General features: G+C 35.5%; 1 protein-coding gene across 4 annotated transcripts in view; it reads left to right on the forward strand.

Moving 5' to 3' along the window:
- LOC128862100 (A disintegrin and metalloproteinase with thrombospondin motifs 9) overlaps positions 1 to 22,346 on the forward strand; it is a 163,374-nt gene extending 141,028 nt beyond the window's left edge. For all 4 annotated transcript variants that reach the window (XM_054100547.1, XM_054100532.1, XM_054100539.1 and 1 more), the window contains 8 exons: positions 9,091 to 9,317; positions 9,387 to 9,875; positions 9,953 to 10,117; positions 10,187 to 10,369; positions 10,441 to 10,803; positions 10,953 to 11,567; positions 11,739 to 11,879; positions 11,992 to 22,346. In XM_054100547.1, the coding sequence (XP_053956522.1) occupies positions 9,091 to 9,317; positions 9,387 to 9,875; positions 9,953 to 10,117; positions 10,187 to 10,369; positions 10,441 to 10,803; positions 10,953 to 11,567; positions 11,739 to 11,831 (2,135 nt within the window). In that variant the 3' untranslated portion in view covers positions 11,832 to 11,879; positions 11,992 to 22,346. The remainder of the gene's footprint in view (positions 1 to 9,090; positions 9,318 to 9,386; positions 9,876 to 9,952; positions 10,118 to 10,186; positions 10,370 to 10,440; positions 10,804 to 10,952; positions 11,568 to 11,738; positions 11,880 to 11,991) is intronic.
- The last annotated feature ends 816 nt before the right edge of the window (positions 22,347 to 23,162 follow it).

Here is a 23,162-nt window from a genome sequence, read left to right on the forward strand (position 1 = left end):
CTATACTCGTACCATTTCTAGTGACATCGTCTTTTATGAAGACCTTCCAAGTGCTCGTAACTTTATAAATTTTATATGTTTTTATGAACTTACGCGTTCCAAATAGCGAAGCGATTAGCTAGAGAACTTCTTTCTGGCAAGTTCTTTGCTGGTTTTCCACCTTACACACCTTTTTCTTGCATAATTCTAAAAGAAGTATTAAAGAGCTCGCCCGGCACTGGAGTCTTAAGCCCATCAGATCCTTTAAAGAGCATAACTTATTTTAAGTGATTGCTCACCAGTCCCAATTCTTATGCCCGAGACTGTATATTACTGTTGAATGTGCATATGTGTATGTACATATATTTTTTCCAGTGGTAGCATATTAAATATTTAGAAAATATCACAATTTCACTAACCAATTGACCCAATTTAATCACAAATGTCATTGAACTTTCAGTTTGTTTGCTTATAAATCAAACGGCGCATACGCAAATTTCCAATTGTCGAAATTGATAAATTGTAGGCCTATGCTTTAATTAATTTGCGAAGCATTTCTATACCCTGCATAGCTTTAGTAGCAGTAACACCTCTACTGCTTCCCCAAAGGGTGGTTCGAAAAAGTCGAAATAATTCCAATACAAAACGTTAAAAATAATAATAAAATAATAAAAATAATATAAAAAAAAACACTGGAAAATTGTGGGCAATGAGTATGGTACAAGTTACAATATTTCTTTATAGAAGTGACACTGTTGATGTTTTAATAAATGTCTATTTCTTTCCACATACCCTTGTACAAAGATCGGTACATTTATTGCCTTCAATCGTTAAAGAAGCCAAATTTTTTAGTTTTGTCTTCAACGTTAAACTTTATTGGAATTCTCACTTAGAGCTCCAATAAATTAGAAAGCTCTTTTATCGATCTGAAATACTCATGCCGCCGAACAGTGAACTTTTTAGGAAGATATTGTAATACTGAATGAAGTTCAAGATGGTCCTTATGATCCACTCTACTTTCACAAGACATGAAAAAATACACTGCAACCTATTAACGTAGAAATATGAGTACTTTTCCCAGTATTTTCCAAGCGGAAGTCTTCTAGATTTACTAAAAATAAATAATAAAAAGTAAATAATAGAGAATAATAAATAATAATATAGAATAGATAAATGGAATCACTTAAAAACCGCGCCCACTTTTCATACATAGGTATCATAATTTTCGAAAATGCACAAAATGTGACTTAAAAACAAAACTAATGTTTCAAACTATAAAATTTGGTACCCTGAGTAGTCTATAGAAAATTATGGAATGATAGAAAGTAGGAATAATACTGAAGCTAACTCTGCATTTTTAACGCCATTTTATACAACAAAAAAAAAATTTAGAGGAAAAATTTTACTACAAACCATTTTTTTATTTAATTAAAATTTTTTGTCGCAACAGTTCACAAACACTTAAATGTCTGTTACTTTTACTACAATGAGGCAATTATTCATATAACAATTATTCATATAGACAATTCCATATAACGGTAATTTTCAAAAATGCACAAAATTTAATTTTTTAAAACCAAACATGGTTTAAAAAGTAACTCGAAGAAATAAATACGATTGTATAAAAATGTATATGCAATAGGCGTGGCAGTAGGCCCTTACAACTAAATACCGCCCATGTTTCAAACTAAAAAAATTGACACACAGAGTAGTATTTAGAAAATTCTTTGAAATCAGATAAAAACTACGAAGGGTACTGAGGCTAAGTGGCATTTTAGCTGTCTCTGGTTAAAAAAAATTAATGAGAAGATTTTTCCAATTAAAATTTCGATTTTTTTCTTGCTTTGAAGATTGAACTAGCCAAGTCACATGCACCAAGAACTGTTTTCTGACGTTGGTATTTTGTATCTAGCAGCGAGATATTTAGAGTTTCTCATTGTCACTTCGTGGCAGTTATTCTGAAGGCGGGGTGTATAAATAATTTTTCAAAATCTAAAAAAAAGAGCTGAACGAAAAATCAAACTAATCAGAAGTATTTCCCGAACTACACCAACAACCTCAATATACTCGTGCTCACGCTCAAATATTTTTGAGTAATTAGCACTGAATAGATGTGCGAGTACTCGTTGCTCACTTGCACGAACTGTTTGAAAATATGCAAACATACATAGATAAGAACTTTAATATCTACTGAAATAAATAGGTATATGTATACACTTCAAATTTTTCAAGATTTCAAAAACAATTTGTCCTAGAAAATATTCAAAAGTCTCTAATATATAAAGAAATGTATCTGAAATTGAAAATCTGCAAGGAAATAGGAACAAACTTCGAGCACCCTGAAAGTTCTCTTTTAGTTGTCCACATCTGCTTGCCAATTTGGATTTTTTTTTTTTTTTTTTTTTTTTTACCCTTTATTATGGCTTCTATTTCAACTTAAAATATTTACAATTTTTCTTTCTTTTTGGGTTTCAACAGTATTTAGAAGCCAATACCACTATATACATTTCTCTAAGAGAAAAAAAAATTAACTCGTTATTTAATTAATTTAATTATTTAATGAATAAATATATTCATAAAATTGTGACACCATTTACATCTGCAGGTCAGTTGGTCGTTTGCGCTTAAGTCTCCCCGTCTCGGTTTCCTCTTTTAATGGAAGTTGCCGAATTTCCCTGTTAGAATGTTCTAGTAGTCGATTTGTGTGTCTTAAGCTGTTGTTACGTATTTCTTCATAGACTGTTTTTACTTTAAGTTCTCGATGGATATTATCATTTAGTATATACCACTCTGCTTTTGATATTATACGGAGTATCTTATTTTGCGTTTGTTGTATAATTTTTATATTTGTACTGCTCGCAGTTCCCCAAAGCTCTGAGCCATATTTCCATATTGGTGTTATAATTACTTTGTATATTAGTATCTTATTTTCTAGTGAGAGCGTTGAATTTTTTCCCAAAAGTCTATGAAGTTGTTTAAACCTAGTCTTGATTTCGCGTCGTTTTTGTCCAATGTGTAACTTCCAGTTAAGTTTATTGCCTTTAATCATACCCAAGTATTCTGCCTTTGTGTCGTGGTGGATTTGTTTATTCTTTATGAATATTGGATTGTATTGTTTTTTTCTCTTGTTAGTGTATGTGACGTGGGCGGTTTTATCTTCGTTTATTTTGATTCCCCATTTCTCGAACCATTGAGTGGTGCTGTCAAGCAATTTCTGAAGTGTATAAGCAGCCGTTCTTGGATCTTTGTCTGATGCTAACAAGACAGTGTCGTCTGCAAATGTTGCTATTAAAGAATTCTTAGTTGACGGTGTAGGGATATCAGCTGTGTAAAGAAGGTAAAGAAGCGGCCCAAGGACACTACCTTGCGGTACACCTGCTTCCCTTGTTAGTATATCAGAATACTTATCTTCGAATCTTACATAAAATTGTCTTCCAGTTATATAACTTTTCATTAGTTCGTAGTAGTCTGTTGGTAAATAAGTCAAGAGTTTTTGTAGAAGTCCTGCGTGCCATACTGTGTCAAAAGCTTTGGCTACATCGAGATATATTGCTTCACTCGTTCGTTTTTTATCGATGTCTTCAAACATTTTGTTTGTAACTCTGTGAACTTGTTGGATGGTGGAATGTTTTTGCCTGAATCCGAATTGGTGGCAAGGTATTATTTTGTCCTTTTGTATAATGGGATCGATTCTGTCAAAAAGTAATTTTTCAAATATTTTTGATAATACTGGTAGTAGGCTTATAGGTCTGTACGAAGTGCGTAGGATCTTTGCATGGTTTTGGTATTGCGATAATTTGAGCAATTTTCCATACTTTTGGGAAATATTTCAAGTTCAAGATTTGATTGAACAAGTTCCTTATATAGATAAGCCCCTTCTTTGGGAGTTCTCTTAAAATTTTTCCAGTTATTAGGCCGTATCCTGGCGACTTCTTAGGATCAGTTCTCTTACATATGCATTGTTTGATTTCTTCTAATGTACAATAACATTTTTTGGTTTGCATGGATCTTTTTTTGCGTGGGTCGGGAAAAGGTTTACATTTGGCGTATTGTTCGTAAAAGTACTTTTGAAGTGTTTTGCGAGAACTTCAGTCTTGTCAAGATTTGTTCTAGTCCAGCTGCCATCAAGTTTTCTGATAGATGGTTTGTATAAAATTTTATTTTCGATTTTGTTTGTAGCTTTCCAAAGTGAATAGTTTGTCGTTATACCGGGTCCAAGTTTTTCAATGCGTCTCTTAAGTTTCATATTTTTATGGTCGAATAGCATTTGCTTGATTTCCTTTGTAGCAGCGTTTAGCTTGCTTTTGTCAAGTGACAGCCTTGTTATTTGCCAGCGTTTACGTAAGCGGTTTTTGATTTAGATTTTTTCTTGGATGTGTGCAGGTATATAGTAGCTCGAGGAACAGATAGTTTCTTGTGGAGTTGATTTCATAGTGGCGTTCATTATTGTGTGATTAAAATAGGCCATCGCACTGTCGATTTCGTCAAAGGTCTTTAAGCTTATTTTATTGTTAAGATTACGGATGACTATTTCTCTAAATGTATCCCAGCAGGTTTTTTTGTTATATATGTTTCTATTCGAGGATTCCTTCGTATATGAGCTCTGATATATAATTATTATTGGGGAATGGTCAGACGACAATTCAATTAACGATTTAATTGACATATCTTCGTGGTTAACGTTTTTGGTTATAAAAAAGTCGATCAGATCTGGACTTTTTTTTTTGGATCAGTTGGCCAGTATGTTGGGTCACCACTACTTATGAACTTGCTGTTGTTCCTTTTTATGGCGTCCAGTAAATTACGTCCTTTGGAGTTCGTCAATCTTGAACCCCAAATTGCATTTTTAGCATTATAATCCCCGCCAGCTATGTATCGTTTGCCAAGTGTTTTCAAAAAGTCGTAGTATTGTGGTATGGAATTTATATATTTTGGGGGGCAATATACAGCAGAGATTGTTAGTTTGCCGCCTTCATCTTCAATTTGGATCGATGTCGCTTGTATGTTTTCTTTTTCGTATTTTTCTAATTCAATGCATTTAATGTCTTGCCTAATTATTATCGCTGTGCCGCCATGGGCTTTGTTGTCAGGGTGGTTTGTGACAAATATTTTATAATTAGGTATTCTTGCAAAGCTTTTGTCAGTGAAATGTGTTTCAGAAATTAGTAATACGTCTATTGAATTATGGTTTGGATTTGTAAAACATTTGTTTACTAATCAGCTGCCTTGATCGGTTAGGTTGGGCTGAAACGGTTGTACCCTGTGGGACACTCTCAGGCTCATAGCCCATTGTGATGCCAGGGGGTAACTTGTCTTATATATATATATAATTGGCATGTACACCCTTTTTGGGTATTTGGCCGAGCTCCTCCTCCTATTTATGGCGTGCGTCTTGATGTGCATAGTTTCACAAATGGAGGGACCTACAGTTTCAAGCCGACTCCGAACGGCAGATATTTTTATGAGGAGCTTTTTCATGGCAGAAATACACTCAGAGGTTTGCCATTGCCTGCCAAGGGGCGACCGCTATTAGAAAAACGTTTTTCTTAATTTTGGTGTTTTACCGAGATTCGAATCGACGTTTTCTCTGTGAATTGCGAATGGTAATCACGCACCAGCCCGCCGTCTTGTATCTTCTAAAACCAGTGTAAATTTTTCAAACATTTTAGAAGATCCCTGATTTCCACAGTACTGAGATCTTCCAAATCATTAAAGATTTGTCTGCCTAAAATGGTAATAGCACCTTGTGGCAACAAGCGCTGGGTATATTTTTGGAACTCCTACTCGCCTGATCTTATGCGCGTCTATACCCATTTATTTCTAAAACTTGAGCCGTAGATCTTTAGCGTGCGCAGACTCTCTCGGATTTACTTGACTTTTGCATTAAAAAGCTTCAAATAAAATTCAAAGTACTTATCAGTTAATGAGTTCATTCTGTGAAATCTATGCATATACGAGTTTGTAAGTAAACGGCGCCAAATGGGCATTCGAATAATTACAATGCCACATACATACATGCATAGGTGGTCAAACAATTATAGAATGTAACGAATTGTCAAAGCAACAACTTGGCATATTTTATTGCAAGTTTGAAAACGTTTAGGAACGCACACGCACATACAGACATATGCGCATATATGGCAGCTTGGTTTGCGTGAAAATATGGGCCGTTACATAGCACAACACAATATAAAGTTCAAGTTCAAGGTTACAGAGTTATCACCCAGCTATAGTCGATGGCGCCGGCTGTCTGTCTGCCCAACGCGCCAAAGTATGAGGCGATTTAACGAGCAATAAATATGAATTTCTATGAGCGCAAATGTATGTGCATATGTATACATATACTCGTATGCATTTAGGTATTTATCTGTCATTTGCTGGTACATTAACCTCAATATGTGTATAGTATGTATGTTTGAGTGTCGCATCGACTTGATTATTCCATAGCAATTAGAAAATTGATAATCGCTAAAATGCAAATATGTAAATGTGTATGTTGATATGCACCACCAACAGCAACAATTAACGCGTCGCATACAAATTGCTTCGCATTGCTACTATGCATACACAGACATACACACATACACATGCATTATCATACGTAATTAGAATAGTAATAAATAAAAATTCCGCACGCGGGAAAATCGACAGCTTTGAAGCACCAACTTTAAAAATAGCCATAGAATAACTAAATAGTTGCTGAATTGTAATCAGTACACACGCATTCGAATGAAAACAAAACAAAAAATGTTATTAATAATAAATTTTAAAATTTTATTGAAAGACTGGCTAATTGAATAGATGGGAGTGAACTGTCAATCAGATTGTCTACTTTAATTGACAGTTGGAAAAATTAATGAAGTTCACGCGCCGGAAAAATATTAATATGAGGTGTTTATAGTATATACAGGGTGGGTCATCTAACTCTTGAAATAGTTTTAAGTTATGCAGCAATGATTAAAGGTGATGTAAGACGTCTAATTCTCGCCCTGTTTTGACCATCTTGAACTGCTTAGTAAATCCGTGCTGTCCTGTTGGAAAAGCTATTTTTTATTTCAGAATAAATTCTAAAGCAAAATTACTCAAAATTACAGAAATGAAAACTTTTGCTAAATAAGTTAGTAGGCAATATTTCTATACTAATTTGTTGGAGACTACTATAGCGTGACTATCAGTCGGCTGCCAACACATATGTATTATAAGTGCTGATACTCACTTGAAGAGATGTGTGTGATAGACATATCAGCTCAAACCAGACGTTAGTGCTTACTCGATCCAATAGAAATGAGTTCGAAATGTCTAAGAAGGGTGAAGTGTTCTAGCCGACGGAGCTTTGTCTTCAACGTTCACGGGCGCTTGTGAAAGGCAACCCACAAGTTTGGTAACGAGACAAGTCACGGTTTGATGAACGAAAATTTAGGTTAAGTTAGGTTAGGTTGACTTGAAGTAACGCATAAGCCGGTTCGGTCCATAGCAACACCAGATGGAGCTCAGTAGTTATGCGTTTTGAAATATTTCACCCGTATGGTGCCTGTTTCTATTGCGAATTTAAGGAGACATTTCCAACCAAGCTGTGCTGACCCCAAATATTTTAAACGTCTTTTGAATAACGCAGGACATCCGCAAAGTTTCCCTTGAGCCCTGCTCCATAAATTTCCTGCATTCTTCGCTGCCCGGAATTAATTTCTGCATATGCTGCTGCTGACCAATGTACCATCAGCACGCCTTTCATAGATCTACAATCTCTTCGTGTTAGGAGTAATATAAATCGAGTACGACGGTGAACAGGCTCTTCTATCTTGCCCTGAATTTTCCGATCATATTTTTGCCCAGTTCGTTGTATAATATTCGTATTGAGTTTGGTATTTCGTTATCCCGATCCTTGGATGGAGAGACCTCGTTTTTCGCTGTGTCCCCTACTATTTCGTTCCCTCCAATACTTTCATGGCCTGGAACATAATAGAAATGTTGCTTGCAATTCGCTGTCAATCTGTCTACTGCCTCCCTGCTCTGAAGAAAGATCTTCGACGTTATACTGAACGATGTAATTGCTTTGATGGCTGCCTGACTATCTATGTAAAAGTTAACCTTGGAGTTGGTCCCAGCAGTGACACAAGCTAGGCCTGCTTCCTTTCCAACTGCCTAAACCTCTGCCAGGAATACACTGTAGTAATGTGGAAGCAGACACGATTTCCTTAGGTCTAACTCTGGACAATATATCCCAGCGCTTACTCCACTAGTCATTTTTTAACCGTCCGTATAAAAGTTAAGTGTACGAGCTTATTGCGCTTGAAGCTAAAGCCCTTACGCCATCCTTCTTTTGCGATAGTGATATTGAGCCTTGAAAATCTAAGTAAGCGTCAAAACTCGATTGGCCTTTGCTCCATTCGTGTTGTGGTACGTTCCTTCACTGGACACTGCCTTATGCGGGCGCACATCAAATGGAAGTTCTTTCTCACTTGCTGAGTTGAAGAGATGGTGAAATCGTTGAACACATCTCTACCTTGGTTCCGCTTTGCCATAAACGTGGCATATCCGTATTAGCAAATGTGTATTTATTTCAATGATTAGCAGACTAGAATTCAGTCCGTATTCCTTTCATAAAGGAAAGGTTTTTTAACTCCACCCTCTGGAGTTTATTGTTCCGCAATTTATATGAATGTACGACAATACCACCAAGGTGATGTAGCCTTTTTCAGGACATTCAGCAGGACATTCACAAAGAATCGATAGATGCGGACCAGTTTTGTTTAAGTGATATCTCAGGCTCTAGCGGCCTGTAAGGTAACCAGACATTTACGAGTAGTTATATAACGTGGAGAAGTAAATTTATAGAGGTAGAACCAGTTTACGGAGCAATCGAATGAGCCCTTAGACTACGCGAACTTTTCTGTTCATAAGTGAAAGCGGCAGCCACCGAAGCATAACTATTTATATTAAGCATCATTCTAAGATGATTTTTTCTGAAAAACATTTATTTTGATTTCAATATTAGCCATTGGAATATAAGTCCAGCTAAGTGTTTTTATTTGTTAAATTTGCCGCGCTTTTCCTTTTTGTATCTTTATGTTTATAGTAAATATACTCTATTCCTTTTTTACACTTTTACAGGCGCCTCTAATATTGTTATCACCCAGCCTGGTTATCATGATGAGAATTACATTGTGCTGCGCGACGACGAACGCAACTCATTACTCAACGGCAATACACTCATTAGTAGCTTCCGCAATATAAAATTCTATGCAGGCGTAACCTTCGAATATAATGGCGCCAAGAACATAGTCGAGCGTGTAAATACTACATTCTCACGCAGACTGAAACGTGATCTGATTGTAGAGGTGAGCGTGCCTGTTGCTGCAGTGCCTTTTTGTTATTAACTGGAATCATTTAATTCTGCTTTCCTGTAGATTATTTCCATGAGCACCAATGCGCCGAAGGACAACGACTCGCTTCTACTCACCTACACCTACACAATGGATAAACCCATCTATCAGATGCCTGATATCGAAGTAGAGATCTATAATTGGGAAATGCAACCGTGGAGCAATTGCGATGCGCTGTGCCACGGCAGCTCACATCGTTTGCCGGTTTGTGTGAGCACCACCAAAGCATTAAAAGTGGCGCCACAATTTTGCGACGAAATAGCTAAACCGCCTACCGAATATCGGCAATGCAACACCGATTGTGTGCTCTCCTTGAATGTGGCGAACATTTCTGAGTGCTCGGCCTCGTGTGGCATGTTGGGCACACGCGAAAAAACCTACTACTGCATACAAACTTTTCCACATATCAGCCGCTCAAATATTGTGGACTTGTCCTATTGTCTATCAAAGTTCGAGTTTAGTCCGCATGAGCCATGTCGTGAGGGCTGTTGGGATTACACCGAATGGTCGCCGGTAAGTTTTGGCAAACAGAGAGAGTGTAAAAAGTGAGAGGGAAATACGTGAATTGTATTTTTCATTTTTCCTCCTAGTGTTCGAAATCTTGTGGAACTGGCACACAAACACGTGGTGTAGCTTGCATGCTGAATGGCACCCGTGTGAGTGATAACTTCTGCGATCAGCGTAAGCGCGACTCCTTCCGCGATACAATAAGAGCATGTAAACCCGAACCATGTTACTCGTACGAAGATAATTTGGCAAGTAGAGAAAAATCAAAAGAACTGCTTGTGTTAGTCTCACTAAACCAATTCATCTGCAATCCACAGGCCACACCGCGCTCATTTGCCAACTACTGGGTCGCTGACGAATGGGGTGAATGCAATGATAACTGTGAGAAGAATCGTACAGTAACGTGTCGCAATCCACTCGGCTATGGTTGTCCCATAGAACGACGTCCGCTATCGAAGCGAAAATGTTGCAACATCAAATATGTATCCAATTGGTCGAATGTAAGTTATACGCCGCTTTTAGAGCTCATACTTTCTCAGCTCCTCCTAACTGTTCCACCTTTGTCGTTTAGTGTTCTGTGGAGTGCGGTAATGGCGTGCGTCGCAAGGAGATCCACTGCGCGCGCGTCTACAAGCCGGAGATCAAAGGTACGCCGCGTCGGCGTGTCATCATAGATCCATACCACTGCCGCCATCTGCGCATGCCCACACCAAAACGCATGCAAAAACCCTGTAAGGTCAGCTGCAAGTGGTCCACCTCCGATTGGACACAATGTCCGGCTGACTGTCATGAGGAGTATCAATCACGTTCGGTGTATTGTGAATCTGTTTTGGGCAATCCGATTGCGTATCGCTACTGTGATGCGACGAGGAAGCCACCATCGAAAAAGATTTGCAACAATTGTGTGCGAAAGGAGTCGAAGATAATTACTTCGGTAAGTAGGCGGAAACTGGGTGTTGCTTTGGTGCAGCAGAAGAGTGAAAAAAAGTTACCGATTAGACAAGAAATGGAATCATTTGCGCTTTGAGTGTCTTATACTTATCTCTCCTCTTATTATTTATCTCTCTCTCCTACCCTCTCCAGTGCAACTGCGATGGTTTCAGACGTCGTCGTATCATTTGTCACGATTCAACGGATCGTCGTATTGTGTGTCCCACAAAGGAACGTCTAATCAAAGAAAAATGCCCACCACCACGTGAATGTATGCCGCAGTCATGCGAAGACTTGCGGCGTCTACATCGTTACTATCAGGATCGTGAGTACACGATTTATGTGCGTTCGCGCTCGCGTAAAGTCTACTGTCATAATATGAGCGGCTCGCCGAAAGAGTATATAACTGTTAATCAGGTTGAGAACTATTCCATCTATTATGACTACAAAACAACAGACCCAGACAGATGTCCGCCGGAGTCGAGACTGCGTGAATTCCGTGATAACAGCACAAGTTCGGGTCGTACGCATTTCCGTAAGATACGTATCAGTCTGCCGGACTTGCGTGTCATCGAGAATGACTTTACATTCGCAGAAACAATGGGCACGCCTCAACTGTATGGATCGGCGGGTGATTGCTATAATCGCAATAAGGAATGCCCACAAGGTGATTTCTCCATCAATTTGGAAAATACCGGTTTTCGCATAAGAGCTGGTGCGCGTTGGGATACTTTTGGCAATAGTGTGATAATGAAGGTCTCTAAGCCGGTAAGTAAATCAAGAGAGCGGTGGAAATTATTTACAACTGTTGAAAAAGAAATTCCGCCTCTGCCTGTTTAGAATGCGATTTTGAGAACTCCACAACTTTTCTACTATGCAGATTTTCGATTTTTGCTCATTTAATGTGAAACACATTCTTCTATTTCCCCCCATTTCCAGTTCGACACCTCTACTGCCTCGCGTCGCGCCTTCTGTGGTGGCTATTGTGGACGTTGCCAAGTCTCGCATACCGGTTTGTACCTGGATGTTTGATCGCACACCGGCTAACGCAACCTAAGTGTGGATACAAATTTTTGTTGGGTAAAAAACTAGCCATGCAAAATTTATTATTTACAACAACTTATTTGCAACTTTCCATTTCTATGCAAACAAAAACCGCCACCCGCATACCCAAACCACCACCACCAAATAGGCTCACAAAACCGTTCGGTAAGTGGTCTTGACACAACCAGGATAGGCTTGGCGGGCTGGCAGATGGGGGCGGTAAAAGCAATGGGCGTGGCGTGAATTTTATGTGCCATACAGTGACCTGACGACGGCATTGTCCACCCATAAGACAACAACAACTAAGAAGCAAGAGCGAGATGGCAATAAACCAGCATAACAAAAATCACAAAATAAAAAAAATTTAAAATTTATAAATTTCAAAATTTTATAATCACAAAATAGTTATGTATATTAAAATGATTGACGCAAGTAAATTACTTAATTAACGAAACTAACAACAACAGCAACAATAAACGAATAGACGAACGTGGTGAATTTGGAAGCGAAAAAGCCTAACGCCTAAAAGTGCGCTCGCGCGCATAAAATGGCGAATTGTAAGGCATTGTTGGAGCAACCAATACAACAAACTGCCAGCAACAATCAGAAAACAACAATAGCAATAAATACAGTAAAATAGTACTAACAAAAAACACTGCTGCAGGTACGTATGACCAATGTGTTCGCAAACTCTACACAAGCCCGTTGAAACTCAAAGTGAAAGAGTACAGAATTTCGCTAAAAATTATTCACCGTTAGCTAAGCATACAGTTGAATTTTCTCAACTTTTTCTTTAGTATATGATTGTATGTATGTACGTGTGTATAATTTTAAGTTGTGTACTGTATTTTCGTACAAAATTAAAATTGAGCAAATGTATAAGCCGTTGGAAAAAAGTATTAATTCAAAGAAAAATAGCAACAAATTTTATAGAAACACGCACAAGCGATATATGTATGTAAACGTGTAGGTATATTAATATAACATAAACTTTATTATTTTCATAGAAAAAAAAATGTACGAGTATGAGTTGGAAAATTTGTAAAAGAAACAAGAATTTACTGTTGTACGAAAATAACCTTTATAAAAAATTTAGCATAGTTAAACTATCAACCGAATGTATGTCTACATACTTATGAATAGGTGCATATATTGTCTATTTAATATATGTCTGATAGGTTTTTAAACAATGATGAGTGAACGACGATAGAGTATTTACTTAGAATATGGAATAGAAAAAGTTTCAAAGCCCTATGTGTGAGTGCAACACAATTTTTAACAATTCCATGAGGAATTCATTAGCACTGTCTATAAAATTAGAATGATTTGTTAAAAAAGTGAATTAGAAACCATTTGGCCTATAAACGAAGGGAATTTACACGCTTGTGTTAAAAAATACATTGCAATAGTTCAGACGAATATTCTACATAAATTAAAAGCTTTTTCGAAGCAAAAACAAAGTCCAAAATCGATTGCAACTCCTCGGCCTCATAAGGATCTTTATACCTAATTTGTTATAAATTTATTTAAAGAACTCTTAATTTGGTTTAACAAAACACAAAAAATTGCTACAGTAAAAAAAAACTATATAAAGATGTATGCTATAAAAAATCTGTAAAATTTAAAATTTCTGAAATTTCGAAAACTGTTTCAATACAGCTTTAAATATTCCTACAAAATTAAAAAAAAAAAAACAATATTTTGAATGATTTTAAAGTTTTTGTTGAAAGTTTCCTATACGAAATTTCTAAACTGGTTAGTTTCAACTTTAAATTTTAAAGAAAATTAAAAAAAAACATTATTTTGAAGGATTTAAGAAATTTTGAATAATATTTGATTTTAATCTTAAATTTTAAAGAATAATAAAATAAAATATATTTTGAATGACTGAAATGTAGTTGTTGAAAGTTTCCTATAAGAAATTTCTAAAACCGGTTAATTTCAAATTTAAATATTAAAAAAATTAAAAAAAGACCAATATTGTGAATGATTTGAAAAATCCGAAGAAATTTATGTCTTAATAAAAGCTTTAAAGCTTTCAGTTCGTAACTCATCCATGAAGTTTTACAATTTTATCAATAAACCGGAAAGAGCTCCGCTCACACAGTTTCGTATCTGGCAGTGTAGACATTGTTGCATGAAACTTGCGCTGAAATCAGACTCTAAAAGATCTTAAAGACTTTTGCATAAAGCCAGTGACCATTGAAAGCTTTCATTACACTCAAGCAAAAGATTTGTGCTTGGACACAAACTTCAGTGTAAAGTGCATTTTTTTTAATTTTCTTCAAAATTTTTAGATTTAATAGGAATGAGGACACTGTCCATCGGTTCAAAGAAGATAAAAACTTTTGCCAGAGGATCAAAAACAATTAAAAACGCAAATTATTTTTGTAGTTTAAGACCAACGCGCTCACACATAGGAGCATATAAATATTTAAGCAAAATAAAATCGCTTGGGAATGGCAGTTATTTAGTGAAAAAAAATTGCGAAAATTATTTTAAATAAAAAAATAAAAACAAAAAAATAATTTAAATTGAAAAAAGTTATATTCGGAAAATGGAAAAAAATACTAAATTAATTATACAAGTATAAAATTGAGCACGATTAAAAATTTATTTCAAATTTTTAAATAAAAAAAAACACAAAAAAAGAATAAAAATACTAAATATCCCATACTGAAAATATGTATGTACATATATACATATATATATATTGCTAGAAGAGTTTGTATTTTAACACGATATGCCATATATTTCATAAATTATTTGACGCTAGTTGCTTCTCGGGGTGGAACAGAGCGCTAAACTGGTTGGGATGTGCAATGAAAATAAGTAAAAAATTAAAAAGTAAAAATTTGGTAAGCAATTACTAAAACTAATATGATTTTTAAGCCATAAAGAAACGCCTTTAATGCAACGCGATGGACAAACTTCAATTAAAAGCAAAGAAAGGCTAACAAAATGAAAGTAATATTTGTATACCAAAAAAGATGACATACAAATATTTCACAAAATTTAAAGCTGTTTGACTAATATTGGGGAAACAATTAAACACAAAAACTTATTTAAAACAATGTTTATTGGTACAAGTTTTTTTTTTTTTTTTTGTTTGAAATATATTAGAAAATTCATTAAAAAGACTTGGTTTTCCTAATTTTGAATACAAACTTTGAAAAGCTTCCAACAACAAAAAAAAAACCCCAAATTGGTCAAAATTTTGGATTGGGTTATTTCTTCTGTTTTAAATTAAAATTTTCAGTAAAAAAGATTAAGAACAAAAAGAAAAAACAGAAATAAAGTAAAACTTCTGAGGCCGCTTTTATTGTTAAATAATTCCTTAATATAAAATTTTATTTTAAGAATTTCGCTTAAACATTTTTTAGAATTTTTGAACTTTTAAAAAAAAAAATTATTCAAAACTTCTTCTCTTTTCTTGGAATATTTCTTCTATTTTCATTAAAAATTTTCAATACCGTCTTTTTATTTGACTAATGTTTGATTGCTTGAGAGGTTTCTGAAGTTGCAATATGCCGCAAAAGCTTAACAAATTTTAGTATTTTTGAAATTTCAAAACAAAAATATATTCAAAATTCTCTATCGTTGTTTTTCTTTTTTTGCTACTTATTTCTTTTATTTTAAAAGTAAAATTTTCAAGGCCATTTTCTTATTGTTAAAAAAATGTAGTATTTTCGAACTTCCAAAAACAAATTCTAAAGTTCTTCCCTTTTCTTGGATGATCTAATCTTTTTTCAATTAAAATTTGCAAGGCCATTTTCTTATTGGTAAATAATGGCTTCAATTTTATATTTTCGAATTTCGCTAATTTTAGTATTTTTGAACTGAACTGAACTGAAAAAAATTCAAAATTTCTTCTACTAAAAGTATTTTTTTATACAATTTTTCAATTAAGATTTCCAAGGTTTGACTAATGATGAGAAAAAATTTAAAAACCCGTGCGTTTGGTCTTAATTATAACTTAATATTTGTTTGTACTTTGAAAATTCCAAGGAAAAAAACTCAAAATTTCTTATTTTCCGTTTTTGATTATTTCTGCTATTTTGAATTAAAGTTTTCAAGGCCCTTTTTTTGTAGTTAAATAATAGCTTAAAAAAATTTACTATTTTCGAATTTCACAACAAAAATTTCGACTAAATTTCTTTGATTGTCATATACGATTTGCTAAATATTGCTTAAATGTTGCTGAAACCTTTTACCTTTTATGAATTTTGAAAAAAAAAAATTCAATTTCCCTAACCGCACTTCGAATTCCACCCCAGTAGCTGCATGCAATCATACAAGTCATTTGACTCGAATATTAATTTAAATTAATTTTAAATCGTAACTTTCGCAATATAAATTATTTTTATTGCAATTATATAGAAATACGTAGAAAAGGTGCTTATAATTATATGCCTACATATGGTAAATAGGAAGTGAGTAAGAAAAAAATGTATGGGAATGTTTTTAATGTCTCAAAAGATTGTATTAACATAAATGTTTTAAGACTTCTTCGCAAACTTTCGAAAATCCAAAAACAAAAAAAATAAATAAAAAACTAAAAAAAAGTTTTTTAAACCATTAAAAGAAATATACAATATATATTTATACAAACGCTATTTTCTGTGAAAGTAGACGTGCGTGCGCAACGATAAGAGCCAGTATATGCAAATTAAGAATATTTATCTGTATGTATGTATTAGCACATGTAACATACTGCCATTCAATGTACACTACGCATAAGTACGCATGTATGTGTGCGTGTGTGCATTTGTGTATAATTACTTTAAAAATATCTGCGTAATTTGCATAGCGGCTTTTTTGGCATTTCTAAAAATTTTAAATGTAAACATTTTTTTCGTAATAAGTGCCCATTCATACCAAAATTTCATTACATACAAAAATTAATTTACTCGTATTTTAATTAGTTGTATAAGCAAAAATACTCATAAATTTTAAAAGAAACCCGAAATATGGGCGGAGAACACAATTTCAAAGGGCAAGACAGCGCTGAGAAAAATTTATAAACAGAAAATAAAAAAATTTAAATATAATTCAAATCGATTGGCCATAACATAATTTGAAAAAAAAAAATGTTTGTATACTAATTTCTTTATATTAAAAATTTTTAGTTTGAAATGTGAATTTATATATCGAAAAATTTCCACGACATTGCCACCGCGAATCGCATTGGTCGCAGGTTCGATACAGCGACTCGCTTAATTTGCCAAACGAAAATCCGGCTAACTTTAGATCCCCGCAATGTTTCTCAGCGACGCCTGTGGCGTGCTGCAAAAAAATATAAAAATTAAGCACAAAACTGAGCAAAAATTAAAAAAAAAATTAAAAACATTGTTAAGAAAATACCAAAAAGCATATCAGTAAAATCGGTGCACTCTCTAAGTTGTTCGCACCCACAATACGTCAAATTTTGTTCCCTCAAATATATTTCCAATTATAATTATTAATAAATATCATTTTGTCCAACACAAAACTAATAGTACACTGGCATTTTATCAGTTACACCTGCGCTCACTGCCAACAACCAGCATTCATTTATTCAACTCACCAAATCGCTCTTTGCGCCAAGCGAGTCTCTACAACTTGCTACCCAACTTACAAACTAATTAATTAAATAAGGCAGTGTTGTCGATAAAATGCCAGTGTACTGTATTTGCTTGGCATTGAATAGGTTCACTTCAATTATGTGTATATGTATTTGTGTAAATATTTGTAAGTTTTAAAAGAGTAAGAAAAATTAAAATAAAAAAATATATAAATAAATATACACAGAAATCGTATGAAAACAAATTTGTTTATTGGGTGGAGAACTTTTTAAGGAAGAAACTTAACCAAATGTACAATACCAGTGTTGTATTTTAAATTTTACGCCCAATAATGGAAAAAATGCCTTAACAAAATCATCAGCTCCCGTAGCGCTCATTTAAATTTTCATGTCAAAATTTTTGTTCAGACCTGGCTGAACGCTAGCTTTTTTGATAAAAAATATGATACTTCTAGCGGAATTTTCATAATATATAAGTATTGTATCCGAGTGTATTTCTGCCATGAAAAAGCTCCTCATAAAAATATCTACCGTTTGAAGTCGGCTTAAAACTGTAGGTCCCTCCATTTGTGAAACAACATCAACACGCGCACACCACAAATAGGAGGAGGAGCTCGGCCAAACACCCAAAATGGGTGTGCGCGCCAATTATATATATATATATATAAGTATTTCGAAAAAACAAGAAATATTGAAAAAAGTGTGGGTTGCTCTTTAGGCGGTGGAGTTCTCATTACAGTGCACCGTAGGTTGCAAGCTTGACTCATCTCCAACTTAAATGAGAGCCCCATCCTTGATCAATTGTGTGTTTGTAAAGGGTGGTTAAGTTTCAAGGGCCGGTGTTGATTTTGAATAAAATACAATTTTTTTAAGAAATTATTGTAATTTCTCTTTATTATGATAATACTGGTATGGCTCAATCACGTATGGAACAAAATATTGGCCAAATGATCGCCGCGGCCTCGACGGCACACCTCCATCTGATGGTCCAAGTTTTCGATGACACTGAGCATAATTCAGGTTATATGCCGTTAATGTGCCGAATTATCTCACCCTGTAACTCTTGAATTGTTGCCGGCTTATCAACGTACACCTTTTTTTGCGGATAACCCCAAAGAAAGAAGTCCAACGGTGTCAAATCACATGATCATGGCGGCCAATTGACATCGCTGCGACGTGAGATTATTCGGCCATCAAATTTTTCGCGCAAAAGAGCCATTGTTTCGTTAGCTGTGTGAGAAGTGGCACCGTCCTGTTGAAACCACATATCGTCCACATCCATATCTTCCAATTCGGGTCATAAAAAGTTCGTTATCATCTCACTATAGCGAACACTATTCACAGTAACTGCCTGACCGGCCTCATTTTTGAAAAAATACGGCCCAATGATGCCGCCGGCCCATAAACCGCACCAAACAGTCACCCTTGTGGGTGCATTAGTTTTTCGGCAATCACTCTTGGATTATCACTCGCCCAAATGCGGCAATTCTGCTTATTGACGAATCCACTGAGGTGAAAATGTGCATCATGATGATTTTCTTCGAAAATTGGTCATTCACTGTTGCCATTTCCTGCCACCATTCTGACCATTGACGACGCTTGAAATGGTCAAGAGGCTTTAGTTCTTGAGTCAATTGCACCTTGTAAGCGTGTAAATGCAAGTCTTTATGCATAATGTTCGCCAACGACGAGCGTGAGAGGTGCAATTGTTGGGCACGACGACGAGTTGAGGTAGACGGTTTTTCAACCACACTATCGCGAACAGCAGTAATATTTTCTGCAGTACGAGCTGTACGAGCACATCTCTTACTGACCCGGTTTGCTCAAACTTTTGCACAATTTTTCCGATTGTACGCACATTTGGACGATTAAATTGAATGAAAAAATCACGAAGTGCGCGATATGCATTTTGATTTGAACGCCCGTTTTCATAATAAGCCTGAATAGCTTTAACGCGTTACTCGATTATGTATCTTTCCATGATTCAAATTGAGTTAGTCTGTATCTTTCTATGGTTCAAATTGATTAGTCAGAAAAAAACTTAAAGTTTAGGTGTGGTTCACATTCAACATCGGCCCTTGAAATTTAACCACCCTTTATAAAGAGATCATCTCGCTACGACGCTTTATTCATGTTTTTATTAGTTTTCGATATGGAAGTCATCCGATGGTCTCACTATTTCTTCTCAAGCGTTCCAGCCCTTGTAACCCTTTTTTTTTGAAATTACCGAAAAATTCTAAATATTTCAAAAATCAATACAAACTCGTTGTTGCAAATTCAAATTCATTCCCAAAGCTGAAAAAAAAAATCGAAAACACGTGCAGAGGTAGATTTACTCAAGACGGCGTAACTTTTAGAAGTGTCAAGCAATGGCGATAAAATTTTGGTAGGATATTACTCATAGATGTGGCAAGCTAGATTGGGTTGGGTTGTGCTGGCTAATTTGTAACAAAAATCTCACATTGACCTCTTGGATCCATTGTGCTACCAGTGCTATGTATTTGGATTCGAAGATATTATTTTAAATGTGGCAAGCTAACAAAAACAAAAAAGCAGAAAGCAGAAGAAAGCTGACTTAAGCGTCATTTGGCGGTTGTTCCGGGAACTTTTCGATCAATGTGGTCCTTTTCAAGGAACGAGCTTGAGTCGAGTTAGGATTCAGTTGGGTCTGGCATTCGTATCACAAAATTCAACGTAGCTGTTTTACGCGCTCTGCCTCAATGATAACCTCTGTAGACTGACGTAGTTGTTGTTGTAACAGCATAGTAATTCCCCATGCAGGCATGCGAAATACTGCTGGAGTAACAGTATTTGGTCGGATATAAATTCGGGTCGTTCCGGTTAAGAAGCACCGACTGTCGTGGTTGTCTTACGGCTCTTTTGGCTAATGCCTGCGGTGCCCTATGATATTATGCGGCGCTATGATATTATTTTGCATCGTACGTATGATTATTTCTTAGGCAGAGGCGTTTTGACGTTGAATGATGTTGGTTGAATGTATTGCTGTTTGTGCAGAAGCCAGTTGTGTAACTGTTTTGCAGTACAAAGTAGGGTAAAGTTCGCCAGGATAGAGATTTGCAATGCACCAACCGATGCATTATTGTTAATAATTTCGAACGTCACTGTGTAGTACACAAAAAACATCAAGTAAGTAACCCTTTAATAGTCCAAAAGAAAATATATTTTTTTGCAGAGTTCTGTCCTTACCATTTCAGAAAATCTAAAAATGAAAGGCACACACTCCCAATAAGGCAGTGTCAAATTTTTCCTACTCCTCCTACTACTTCACCTGTATATTATGCATGATTCAATAATAAACGGTTTTGCAAAATTTGGCAACTTATTTCGGATGCTCCTTAATTCGTTGATGCAGTTTGGAAGAAAGAGAAAAAGAGGTAGATATACGTTTTTCCCTTCTCCTTTCAGAGTAGTAAAAATTGAAAAAGGTCGATGTGAACCAAAGTATAATTTTATGATATTTTATGTATAGTACTTAGGTGGGTTGGCTGTCGCAATGACACACTTAGACCTTTCGCAGGTCCATTGTGATACCACTGGAGCTTTCCTTACCCTACGTGTTCCTTTTCAAACCATCCGGTAGCTTTAATAAACGAGCAGAGCTTCGTTATTTTTAGATGGGCTATGTCCGATTCATCGGTTAAAAATGCTGTATCAAGAGTGCGCAGCCTCCTCATAGCTAAGCTTTCACAGCTATTAAGACAGCTTCTACAGAAACCAAAGTACGAGAGATGGCCAGTTAATACCCCTATCATTTTTCTTATAGTTCCTCTGTTAACTCTTAACAAGCTTTTTGATCGACCGCTGTTCCATTTCGGATATGTCTGTCTACTTAGCTCACATATTGAGAGGTTTTGCCAACTTGTATTTACGTTATTGATGGGTTCCCTATCTATCAGTAGTTTACAAGTGGCTGTAGGCATGGGTATCAGCGTTGTACCGATTCGAGCAAGTTCATCTTTCTTGCAGTTCCCTGCTATATTCCTGTGGCCTGGCAACCAAATAAGGTATACTTTGTTGTATTTTGATACGTCATTTAGAAATTTAAAATATTCTATGACTGTTTTTGACGAGTGTGTTTTAGATTCTAGCGCTTTTATTGCTTTCCGAGCTTATGAAGACTTCATTTGTGGATAATACTCTCGTTTTTATTTCCGTAAGTCCCTGTTGATGTTGTTGCAGCTATAAGTCCGTCTTTTATGGCAGTGACTTCCGCCTGAAATACACTGCAATAACCAGGTAGGCGAAAATATTGGCTAACTATCGGGATAAACCCCTCCACCTACTCTGTTGTCTAGTTTTGCGCCATCTGTAGATGTTTATATCATTTCCCTTAACAATAATCCCATTATCCCAATCCTTTTTGGAAGGAAATACTGTGACGAAGGATTTTTCTTAGTTGATATCCTTGGTATGTATGGTTCTTAATTATTTATATTCTTAACTTAACCATTTCCAAGGAATTGCCATATCTACAGTTTGTGTCAGAAAAAAGGTACTGCGATTATACATGAAGTATAAAAGATATATATTTAAAATTTTTTTACATGAAAGTATATACAAAACTACGAGTCGCAATTACTCAATAAGTCGAGTATAGCCTGGCGTGCATAAAAATACCGCCTCAAAACGCTTCGCACACTTCTCACTCATTTTTGTTTGGTTGCGTTTACGGGAAAGTTTGGAACGACACTAACCTGAGTTAGCACTGGCATCGTAGCCATTGAGTGGGACTATTATGCAGCAAAAAGCACAACGAAATATATCTTGAAGTTACAAGAAAAAAACAAACGGTTCTTTTCTTCTGACACAGACTGTATATTCACGATGCACGTGATTGGCATCTATAAGTGCCTAGTTACCAAGTTCTTTAAATACTAACCAATTTTTCATGGTATTTTTGTTTGTAAAGTTTTGATTTAGTTATATTTCCTAAATTTGCTATCTTTTTTTCAGGTTTTGGAAAGATGAATATCGTAAATCCTAAAGTTCATAGTTTCACTATACAGAAATAAAATGCAACTTAACTTAGTATTTTCAACTTAATTACTGGATTTTAACCATTGCAGCAACTTTTAATATATTTCACAAAAGCTTTGAAAACCTATACTCCCAAAAAAAGAAGATATTAAGATATTTTCCCCATTCTCAGAAGCCCCATGCCCAATAAATTATTTTGGTTTGGTCTTCCAAACTCTTAATCGGCTCCTCAGTAGGTGTTTGATTGACGTGAGATTTGAATTTATCCACTTTAACAAGTCGTTCCTTAAGATGACACAAGAAAATCAATCAAAATTCGTTTCAATAAAACTATATATTTTAAATAAAAACGGATTTTCTCTGTTTACCTAGAAACTTTAATTAAAGGATGAGCCGTCTCGGGCTCATTCCACCAATGCAAAGTTTGGTAAGCATCGGAAGAGAAGTGATACACGCATGCTTTTGGGTACTTTTGCTTTAGAATTTGCTCGAAAATTGAAATTAGCGTTTCCAACACAGGGTGAAAATTAGACATCTTACATCACCTTTAATCATCGCTTCACGACCTGTACAATTTCGCCATGGCGAAGAACGACAGATGCGATGGGAGAAACTAATGAAGGATACAAATTAATAAATAATACCATCGAGAGTTCCGATAATGTTAGCGATAGTTTCAGACCTCTTGTCTATGTCTGTCAATTGGCTATGGTTGGCCACATTTTCCGCATTTAAGTATGATAGGCGCAAAAATTAAA

This window comes from Anastrepha ludens, chromosome 2, assembly GCF_028408465.1.
Source record: "Anastrepha ludens isolate Willacy chromosome 2, idAnaLude1.1, whole genome shotgun sequence".
NCBI lineage: Eukaryota > Metazoa > Arthropoda > Insecta > Diptera > Tephritidae > Anastrepha > Anastrepha ludens.